General features: G+C 45.2%; 1 protein-coding gene across 2 annotated transcripts in view; it reads right to left on the bottom strand.

Annotated features, from left to right (window-relative positions):
- Window positions 1–498: 498 nt before the first annotated feature.
- Window positions 499–11,434, bottom strand: part of SLC24A1 (solute carrier family 24 member 1) — a 44,398-nt gene continuing 33,462 nt past the window's right edge. Inside the window, exons 7-11 of one of the 2 annotated variants that reach the window (XM_015142512.3) lie at window positions 10,411–10,502; window positions 5,473–6,015; window positions 4,657–4,746; window positions 3,593–3,759; window positions 499–2,565 (exon numbers count right to left, since the gene is read on the bottom strand). In XM_015142512.3, the coding sequence (XP_014997998.3) occupies window positions 2,316–2,565; window positions 3,593–3,759; window positions 4,657–4,746; window positions 5,473–6,015; window positions 10,411–10,502 (1,142 nt within the window). In that variant the 3' untranslated portion in view covers window positions 499–2,315. The remainder of the gene's footprint in view (window positions 2,566–3,592; window positions 3,760–4,656; window positions 4,747–5,472; window positions 6,016–10,410; window positions 10,503–11,434) is intronic. The other variant, XM_015142513.3, reaches the window with a different exon arrangement.

The following is an 11,434-nucleotide window of genomic DNA, read 5'->3' as shown; positions in this document are numbered from 1 at the left end:
TTCATTTTTTTGTACTTGTCCTTTTCCGTAACACTGTGAAGTGATCAGAACTTCCTTTCTAGGCAAAGGGGTATGCCAGAAATTCAGCAAATTGGGAAAAGGATGCCAGATTATTAGAGTTGGTTTTTATCATTAAATGGATATTTCAGCCATTTATCATTACACAGCATTTTACGGTCCATCACTCCTTACTCAGTCTGAGGAAGAGCATCAGATCCCAGGCTGTGGATGAGGAGGTGGCATCCCCGAGGCTAACTGGAATGGGCTGTAGACACCAGGTCAGCGTCCAGAATTTTGGTATAGGGACCTCCCTCCCACAGGCATTGCCTTCTCCTCCTGTTCTTAGGCCATGGCTATGGAAACCCAGCAATGCAGTAGCATCAGGAATAAGGATAATTAAGAATATAGAATTGGAACATGATTCCATACTCTTCATCAGTCTTCTCAGGAGGATTCTGACCAAATGACCTAAAGATAAGGATGAGCCCATCCATGTTGTAAAGTAAAATACCATTGGGATTCACAGTTTATTGAAATTTAATAAAAATTATTTCCAAAGAATGGGAATCCTGGGGTAGCGAGGCAATTAATTAAGCAGTTCATCTTAAAAGATGGAATATTTGGAACACCTTAGCCATCGTTCAGTGCCAAAATGTTTGGGTTTTTCACATCACATCCATCCTTTTCATCTTCTCATCTTCAGTGAATCATTCCTCATGTTTGTAATTAAAGCCATATTTACCATCATAATATGCAGTCACCCGAGCTCATTTTGCTCTGAAGTCAGTGATATTAAACTGTTCTGTTTCTAATGTGTCCCTTAACTTGGTTCTAGTAAAAGCAGCAAGCAGTGATATTTAACATACAAACTCATCAAATTCCACATAAAATATTTAACCACATTTTTAAAAACTCAAGTGTCCTTTACACTAGCTACCTTGGAAGTAGTACTGCACTTTTTTCACCATGTTGTCATTGTGTTATGCTTTCTTGGAATTTCCTGTTTGTAACTACCTTAAGGTCCATTCATAAACCACAGAAGAAATCAGTCTTGCTTTATAATCCTATCTAGGTTGACATACAAAAATAGTATTGCCCCACTGGATCTCTTACTTTATAAACCAGATGTGGCACTACTGACTTTGGACTCTTTAGAATGACTTCCCTTCCCACTCCACTCAGCTGTCATTGTTGGGTGAGAACATGCTGGAGGGTGAAACCAGGACAGCTGGCCAAGGGTGGAGCCAGGACATTGCATTAGAATGTCTAATCCCTCAAGGTGACCACTGATGGAGACTACATGAATTTGGATGTTCTAATAAATACATACTTTTAAATGGCCTCTAGAGTAGTTTTACTTCCCTAATCTCCACTCCTTCCAGTTCAAGGGCAAATTACAAATTTTTATTTTTCAGGCTGCTTTTTAAATTTCACTTTTCAGAAATGCAACAATAAGAGTTAAAGGTAGTCCTCCTTTTAAGCTAGAAAATACTGGTATAGGCCAGGCGCGGTGGCTCACGCCTGTAATCCCAGCACTTTGGGAGGCCGAGGCAAGAAGATCACGAAGTCAGGCTGAGGCAGGAGAATCGCTTGAACCCGGGAGGTGAAGGTTGCGGTGAGCCGAGATCACACCATTGCACTCCAGCCTGGGCAACAAGAGCGAAACTGTGTCTCAAAAAAAAAGCAAGAAAATACTGGTATATATCCAGATGCAGTGGGCTACAAAACGTGGGATGATCATTGATTCCTGTTATACTTCTTTTTTTTCTGTAGCCTTGGATCCTTAAACTCACTGATAACTGAACCTACAGTGATTACAAACCTGATAGAACCTCACATTTTGAACAGAAAAGGAGGCAACAAAATTGCAGCATGTGTTTGGGGCAGAGGTTGGGAAGGCTGAGATGTAGACCACAGCTGCATCTTTTGGGCCAGCAGCCCTTCAGGAATGATCAGGGAACAGTGAGCATAGGAGCTTGTCTTATAGCCGCTGCGCCTATCCCAACCTTTGCCCCCAATTATCTCTCATTTAGAAAACCCTCTGGCTCCAGGGGTCCTTCTATTGCCTCCATGTAATAAATGTCTGCATGAGTCAGGGGTAGAAACTCCACCCCTCCAGAGGTGAGGTTCTTAATCCACAATGAGCTGCACATGTTTCCAAGGACAAACCTTAGTCTCAGATCACATTCACATCAGAGGTCCTAGGTCACTCAGTTCACTTTCCAGGATCATATACATTCTTTCATTAGTGTCACAAGAGATACAATAACTTCTGCGTGGTCTTCTGATCCATGTCCATTGTGAGCAAGAGTGACTTAGACAGATACAGGACAGGATATGATTCGATCTTCTAACATCACACTGATTATCAGGAACACAAAGTAAAGGAGGAACATTGTGAAGCCCAGGATCTTGTTCATTCTCCATTTACATGACGCAATTGAAGAGATCACAAACAGAAGCATGAGAAAAAGCAAAACAATTGCACAAAACAAGCCATTGCTGCTGACTGGAACTGGCTGTAATCCATTAATAAGACAGAAAAGCAACCAAGGAACGGGCAAGCTGCAAGATTGAAGAAACAATGTGAATATCCTTAATGTTTATAATAATCCCATACACTTAAATAGTATTTTACAGTTTACAAAGTATGTATTCTTCCACCAAGAAAAAAATCCATGAAGTGAACAGAAATTATTAGCCCCATTTCACAGACAAGGAAACTAAGTTTCAGGGAAATTAAATTACTTGCCCAAGGACTCGCAGCTAATAACTAGAAGAGCTTAGGTTAAAACTGAAGTATTCTGAGTCTGAGCTTTTTTTTTATTTTCTGTATACTTCGTGACTTCTATATGACTCAGATTGGTTGATGTGTTCCTTTTTTTTTTTTTTTAAATGCTGGAATTACAGGCACACATCACCACACCCAGCCCCAGTGTGATATGTACTCTTAAATCTCTACATTTTTATAAGGCCTACATTTCTTTTAATTCTTTAGTGATGAGGGCTGCCTTTTTACCTGCCCCTCACCCCAAATACACATACACAGATTCAAATTTAAGGAAACAAATCTACCACCTAAATTCAGAACATGATTGGGGAAATGAAAATAGCCCCTCTTTCTGACAAGGTAGGGAGAATGGGGTAAGAGGATGGGTACAGGAGGGTAAGGCATTTGCACGTTATACAAAATGCTGTTTAGAGCCTCTGAGCTAGCAGGAGTTCACGTACAAAGGAGCAAGAGTAGTACCAAGAAGTGAAGTTGAGTCATTGCTCCTTCCAGTCCCACCTCCACTGCCTTGAAAGTCAGTGAGCAGAGCATTTGATGGTATTTGGTAATAGAATGAAATGGACTTTGGTTTTCAATTTATCTGTAAATTCCAGTCAGTTACATTTCAGGCAGCATTTTAGTTCTATTTTCCCATCTGGCTATGATGAATGAAGGGAAGATATTTTGTTGCTCTGTAGAAACTAACAATATAAATGCCCTTTTATTCTATGTATAATGAATAAAGCAGAAAACCAGTGAACAGAGCCAGTGCAGTGTTTCAGTCATATGTAACACCCCTTAGGAAGTCACATTGCCACTCACCCCACAGTAATATCAAATATGTTACTGCCCACAGAGCTTGACACAGCCATGTCTCCCAGGCCTTTTCGAGCGACAATCACACTGGTGATGAGGTCAGGAATTGATGTGCCTGCTGCGAGGATTGTCAGGCCCATAATCTCTTCAGAAATGCCTATTGTTTCACCAACCTGGTAAACAGCAACAGTAATGAGAAACCATGGCAACAGTAGGTGAAAAACCTGAGGCACATCCAACCACTATCTACATCCTACTTCCTGCAAACAGAATGCCTTCTAAGGAGCTCAGCTACACCCCCTCAGCCTGAGTGAGGAAGGGTGATAGGCGGACCTACAACTGAGATGGCCACAGAGAGGAAGAGCAAGCAAGACTCCTGCTCCTGGCTGCAGGGACCATGTTGCTCTTCTTTTCACAATTGGACTAAAAGTTACCTACACCAGATCTGCTGCTCGCTGTCATTCCAACTCTTAACACCCCTACTATCCCACAAGAACTGCCCTTCCAAAGAGCTGTTTGTGTCAGCATTTCTATTTCCAGGAATGTGGACACTTGCTGTGTGCCAGGAACTAAGAGGCTGGAGGTGGAAGTATGAGCAGGATGACATAGACCCTAACCTTAGCCTTTTAGAGAGGAAAGCTAGTAAACAATTATTACAGTGCAGTATTCCAGGCAGAACAGAAACACTATGGGTACTCAGAGGAAGACTAATTGAATGCCAGAGAGCAGGCGAAACAGCTGGCTCTCAGAGTGCATAGGATTTCACCAGGTGAGAGGGATGGGTACATGGCGGAGAAAGCAGGAAATAAGGCTAATAAGCCATGGTCAGCTGGAATCAGGCAGGATTCCAAGGCCTTCTATGCCATGCTACAGGATATGACAGAAAAGCCACACTTGAAAAGCACTGCATTCACTGGAATAAAAAGTCTACCTTTAAGCCTTTACAAGCAACATAGAAACAGCACGAATTCACTTGATCCTCGAGATTCCCTGAGTACCAGAAATTGATCCTGAAGGAAAGTGTCCTTGGGACCTGCTGGTAGAGGATTTCGTTCCTGCTGTTCACTCACCTGGTGAGCCCACCACACCATGAGGTATGAGAACATGGCTATCCACACGATAGATCCCAGGAAGGTGAAAACAAAAAACTTCCTAGACTCCTGTTTGAAAGTTTGAAAAGGATGAGAAGTAAGTTGTAGAGGCTAAACGTCTTTGACCCTTCTGAGCAAGCCCAAGAATCAGTGACAAGGTCTAATGGAAGAGTGATGGAGAGGAACTGGAGACATTTGACCTGAGGGCTCTCTCTCCAGGCCGAGGACCTTGAGATGGATGGAAAAGGATGGGGGTGGGGGGTACAACTGTAGAGGAGTGCAGCCGGTAGGGTAGACAGCAGTCACCAGATGGAAGAAAGCTGTTTGCTTGCCCTAGAACCAGGTCAATCTAGGTATCTGGTTTGGCTTTTGCAACCTCCTTGTACCATTCCTTTCTTGTCAGACCTCCCCTTGCAAATAAGAATGTTGGGTATAAATACCAGTGATTTCCCTGGGTTTTGGGAATACTCCTGTGAAATATGGAGGAGGTTTAGTGGCATCATTCTCAAATTAAAATCAAGAAGCTGAGATAGGAGTCAAAGAGGGACTAGTGTATACTGCTTATACTGGTGGAAATAAAGCACATTTGAGGTCCAGGGTCTCCCAGTCCCAGTGGTATGTCCCCTAAGCACATCGTCCCCTTCCAAGGCTTCAGTCCCTTCCCAGATCTCAATGGTGGAGCCCTGCTAAGCTGGTTGTCCCTGGCCTCTTCCTCCTCTTGAGTGTGAGCCCTGCCTAGAGACCCCGCAGCCTTGCTGGGGATAAAGAGTCTGAGATACAGAGGGGCACACTCACCTGCCTTCGGACGTCGGGGACCGTCAGCCACAGTGGGAACACGATGGGCAGGAGAAAGAGGTAAATGGCCTGCTTCTGCCTGGTTTCAGGCCAGTGCAGGGACAGAGGCTCTTCATTTCCCTCCTCCTCCTCTTCCTCTTCTTCCTCTTCCTCTTCCTCCTCCTCCTCTTCCTCCTCCTCCTCCTCTTCCTCCTCTTCGTTATCCCCTCCATCACTTCCCCCTCCATCTTCTACACCTTTCTCATCACTTTTGGCTTCACCATGATTTTCAGCACTGAGTTCCTGGCTTTCAGTTTCACCTTCAATACCTTCCATTTCACCATCTTCTGCGTGGATTTCACCCTCACCTTCACCTTCATTGTCTCCTTTTCCTTCTGCTTCATTTTCTTTTTCACGTTCTTCTCCTTTTCCTTGTGTTCCAGTTTCACCTTCACCTTCTGGTTGAGTTTCACCTCCGCTTTTCTCTTCAGTTTCACCTTCACCAGCAGTTTCGCCCTCTTCGCCTGTCATTTCACCTGTGCTCTCAGCCTCAGCCACATCTTCCTGCAATCCAAAACCAACAGATTAATGTGTGGTAGCTGCTCTGATTGTTTTCCTTCTGATCCTCCCCCATTTTCTTTGTTGGTGTGCTTCTCAGAATGTATCTGAAAACTTAAGCATGAGGAGAAAACTAGTGTGATAATTCAGCAGAATTCCCATGACCACACTCCTACCTAGTGGCTGTCCAGTTTTTATTTGATCATTTCCAGGGGTGTAAAACTCACCACCTGAAGCAGCTTCTGTCATCTTTGGCACCTCTGATTCCTCTGAAGTCCATATTTATATCAAAGTTCTACCCCCGTGTATAGGTTTTCTCTTTGATGCCTTATAAAACATCAGTCTTCCATGAGACAGCTGTCTTTCCTGGGTTAAAGATTCCCAGGTCCTTATATCATTTCTACATGCTATGGCCTAGCGCCTCCTCCCTATCCTGGTAAACTCATTTTAATTAGCTTATATCCCAGGAGGAGGGCATCCAAAACTGAACACAGAACACTGCATGGAGTGGAACAGGACTATCACCTCCCTTGTCTTAGATACGATACTTCCATTAATGTTGTTTAATATGGCATGACATCCTTTGGTCGTCACAATGCATTGCTGAGTCTACTAAAACTCCTAAATTGTTTTATTACCTTGTATCTATAAAATAAGGATGATAATGCCTATTTATTGAGGGGTTTTATGTGCCAGGCACCATGCGAAGTAGTTTAATAATAATAGCGAGCACTTACTGTGTTTTATGAATCAATTAATTCATGATATGCATAGAATTATGCTCATCTTACAGATGGAGAAACTAGAGTAAAAGGAACTAAGTAACTCACCTGTGGTCCACGTAGTTTGTAAGTAATGAAGTTGGGATTTGAATACGGATGGTCCACCAAGCTATCCTGCTTTACCAATACCAGGTAAAGGTCCGAATGAGATGTCTGGCTCCCAAACCTGGTAGCCTGAGGAGCTTATTAGAAATTCAGATTTTTAGGCCAGGCACGGTGGCTGATGCCTGTAATCCAACACTTTCGGAGGCCGATGCAGGGGATCACGAGGTCAGGAGTTTGAGACCAGCCTGGCCAACATGTTAAAACTCTGTCTCTACTAAAAATACAAAAATTAGCTGGGCACAGTGGCAGGCACCTGTAATCCTGGCTACTCAGGAGGCTGAGGCAGAATTGCTTGAACCCAGGAGGCAGAAGTTGCAGTGAGCCGAGATTGCGCCACTGCACTCCAGTCTGGGTGACAGAGCAAGACTCCATCTCAAAGAAAAAAAGAAATACAGATTTTCTGACCTCACTTGGACCAACTGAATTAGAATCTCTAGGATTGGAAGCCAGGCATCTGTATTTTAATATACTCACAGCTGTTCCTAAAACATCCAGCTTTAGACCACTGTTTGGGAACAACTGACTATCTCCACATACCCTAAAAGCCATTGATAGCTGGGTGTGGTCTCAGATATAGATACCGATGTTTCAACTACTCAGGCAGCTGAGGCAGTAGGATTGCTAGAGCCCAGGAGTTCCAGGCTAGCCTGGGCAATATAGTGAGATCCCATACCCCCATAAAAAATTTAAGAGCTGGGCCGGGTGCGGTGGCTCACGCCTGTAATCTCAGCACTTTGGGAGGCCAAGTTGGGCAGATCATGAGGTCAGGAGTTTGAGAACAGCCTGACCAACATAGTGAAACCCTGTCTCTACTAAAAATACAAAAAAAAAAAAAATTAGCTGGGCGTGGTGGTACGTGCCTGTAATCCCAGCTACTCAGGAGGCTGAGGCAGGAGAATCACTTGAACCCGGGAGACAGAGGCAGTGAGCTGAGATCACGCCATTGCACTGCAGCCTGAATGACAGAGTGAGACTCGGTCTCAAAAACATAAGAAGAAGAAGAGATAAAATTAAAAGCCATTGATTCAGAGTGTCCTCAGATTAGGCACCCAGCTAACCTATAGCAACATGCTGGTCCATCCCTTGAGCAAGAGCCCTGGGCTGTGTGTTCATGGAGTAAATATGTTGTCTGTAACAAATGTCATGATATTGGCAACCCCCAAAGGATGTTGAGTGATTCTCAATTGTGCTGCACATTAAAATCACCTGGAGGCTTTTTAAACTATTGATGCCCAAGGACCCACCCCAGATATTCTGACTTCATTGGTTGAGGGTGGGGCATGGTCATTTTTTTTTAACTTCCCCAAATTATTCTAATATACAACCAGGGTTGAGAACCCCCAACGAAGACATCAGATACACTGGTGAGGCCTGAGGTTTGAACTGAGAATGAGGATTGAGAAGATTTTAGTCTGAAATCATTCCTGCCCTCTCCCTTCTACCCCCATCAGGTAGAGAATGCTTCCCAGAGGAGATGACAAGTCATTTAAACCCATAAATATGGGAGTGTCTGCCTGTTCAGCTCCCTCTTCTCTGAAGACTGTCACTCCTAATAGCCCCAGCTGAGCAGGTAGCTTCCTCTTCCGTGTTGGAGTCAAGTCAGCCAGCCATAGCCAGTTGGATGAAAGCTGGATCCCTGCAAGGAGCTGGGTTGAACTGATTCTTTCTCTCTCTCTCTCCCTTTTTTTTTTTTTTTTTTGAGGTAAGTCTCCTCTGTCACCCAGGCTGGAGTACAGTGGTGCGACTTCTGCTCACTGCAACCTCCGCCTCCAGAGTTCAAGTGATTCTCTTGCCTCAGCCTCCCAAGTAGCTGGGATTACAGGCATGCACCACCACACTCGGCTAATTTTTGTATTTTTAGTAGAGATGGGGTTTCACCATGTTGGCCAGGATGGTCTTGAACTCCTGACCTCAAGCGATCTGCCTGCCTCGGCCTCCCAAAGTGCAAAGATTATAGGTGTGAGCCACCGCGCCCAGCCCGATTCTCTCTCTTTTAAGACTGGAAACCTGTCACTGATTCCCCTGTGGACTGCAGGATTGGGTTAGTGGCTTGGAGTTGTGTGTGCTCATAAGGGAACAAATGAAGCCAGCCTGCCAAGAGAGGCCCATGATAGAGCCTGTACCCAGAGAAGGGATGTGAGGGAGAGCAGGACATGGAATAAGAAGCCACCAGGGTAACAGATGCCTTCTCAGGCCTAGTTCCAGCTCTTCATGAGATCAAGCCTTACTTCCTGCCCTGGGATTCCAGGGGATACCTCTGTATCCTCTTAATCCCTTTTACTTGAGCTAGCAGTAATAGGCCTACTCATGTTACCATGAAGCTGTCTTAGACGCTGAGCCCAAAGTTGCTGGTTTAAGGACGAGATATAATCAAGCGCTTTCTGGGTATTGAATGGAGAGAAGAAAAGAGATGGAACTTGCAAATGGGATGTTTTTTACTGTCAGTCACTCAACATATATTGAGCCAGTTGTGCACCAGGCATTCTGCTCCCCTCTGTAGAGGAGACAGGGATGACTCAGACTTCGATCTTGCCTTCAGGAACCTCACCACCTAGTAGGCTCAGAATCCAAAGAAGACAATTGGTAAAAGCCCCGAGATAGGTGCAGAGCACCAGGGGCATTCAGATTTGGAGTGGATCAAGGCAGCTACATGACAAAGGTGTTTACACTGGCCAGGGGCGGGGCCAGGGAGGGGGGTGGGGGTGCGTGGTAAGATGAGCATATATGAAAATGGAGGAGAAAAGGCGTTCTAGGGAGAGGAAACCATGTGAGCCAAGGCTGGGAGGTAGAAAAACATGGAGACGGCCGGGCATGGTGGCTCACGCCTGTAATCCCAGCACTTTGGGAAGCTGAGGCAGGTGGATCACCTGAGGTCAGGAGATTGAGACCATCCTGGCCAACATGGTGAAACCCTGCCTCTAATAAAAATACAAAAAAAAAAGAAAAAAGAAAAAAAAAACATGGAGACAAGAAATCCAGTTTGGCTGGAACATGGTAGAAGAAGAGACCGTGAGGCTGTAAAGACAGGGCAGTGTCAGGACTTGGAAAGCTCTGCAGACAAGGCTGAGATGCCTGACCAGGTGCAGTAGGCAATGAGGAGCCTCAGAAGGTTCGAAAGCCTTCACCCAGCAACCCTCCCACCTGCATTTCAAGCTTCCCAGTGCTCTGGAGCTACCTGGTCTCACTGTCACCTAGTTGCTGACAGACCCACTAACAATTATTTCTTATGTTCTTATAGCATGTGACAGTTCACAATACATTGTCAATATATTAGCTCACTCATATAAGATGTTCCAGTGAGTTAATTGGCCCCATGAGATATTTGTATTTTTGAAGTGATCTTCAGAGAAAGTGTAATATTTACCCCCAAAGAGTAATACTTGAAGTGACCTTAAGAGAAAGAGTAATATTAACCTCAAATAGGATTTCAGACCTTCAGGGAGGACGTATTTTTGGTCAGGAGTTCCTTCCCTAGACCTCTCCAGTTTCGTCTGTGCAAAGGCTGGGTGCCTACCTGACCACCTGGATTCTCCTTCTGATCTCCCTTGATGTCTGGAGCAGGGGCTGGTGTGACCATGACCGCAGGGAGCTTGGCTGGCTCCTCATCTTTAAAGGATAAACATGGGTTACATCAGAAGAGTGGACAAGGTTCTAAGGGAAGCTGGCATAAGTGGCTACAGGGCTATTGGACTACAAGGTTTCTGAAGGTTTATTTGGGGGAATTTCTTGTTGGTAGGAAAAGTAAGGTGATGTGAATTGTTATTGCCCTGACCTATCTGCAGATGAGAAGACAGTTGGCAAGTGACCATCCGTGCTCCCCTATAATTCATAGACATTTCCATCCTGGCTATTGTGGCCAAGAACGCTACCAACAGCTGGGCAGCCAGAACAGAGAGAAGGCAAAGCTCCCAGCACTCAGAGAATGACCCTTTGGGAAAGATCCTGCTGATTCCAAAAGCAGCAGCTTTTGAAGGCTTGGAACAGGACTGACGGGAAGGGAAACTTGGAACAGGTTCTCTCACTTCTTGGCTGTGTGGCTTTGGGAAGTCATTTGACCTCTTTGAGCCTCTTGTTTATAGGATGGGAAGAATGACTGCTGTTCCACCTCCCTCCAGGGTTTGCTGAGTGGATCAGGCAGTCCTGGTGTGCCGTGCAGAGCCCACATGGCAGTGGCTGTCCCACTTTCTCAGTCCTAGCCGCCACACAGATACCGATTTCTGTGACACCAGACCCCTGGTAGCCTTCCCTCACTGGGGTTGCTGATTTCAGACCAATAACGAGCAACACTGTCCTTGTACAGAAGAGGCAGGAAGAAGAAATAAAGCCCCATAGTCTCATTTGGGATGAGATTCAGCAAAAAGAAGTGGAAGTTCAACAACCCCCTAGCCTTCCCTTGCCTACCCCAGCTGTGGAAAATGGAGAGGAAGCTGTATGGGGCCACTCTCAGACCAGCAGCCATGTCAGAAAGACAGTACCTGGGAAGGAGGAGTCTGGAGTGGAGCGGTGATCAGGGCAACACCCGACCATCACCCTAACTG

This window comes from Macaca mulatta, chromosome 7 (assembly GCF_049350105.2).
Source record: "Macaca mulatta isolate MMU2019108-1 chromosome 7, T2T-MMU8v2.0, whole genome shotgun sequence".
In the NCBI taxonomy this organism is placed as follows: domain Eukaryota; kingdom Metazoa; phylum Chordata; class Mammalia; order Primates; family Cercopithecidae; genus Macaca; species Macaca mulatta.
Note: the sequence above shows the minus strand (reverse complement) of the source record. Positions and strands in the feature narration are given on the sequence as shown.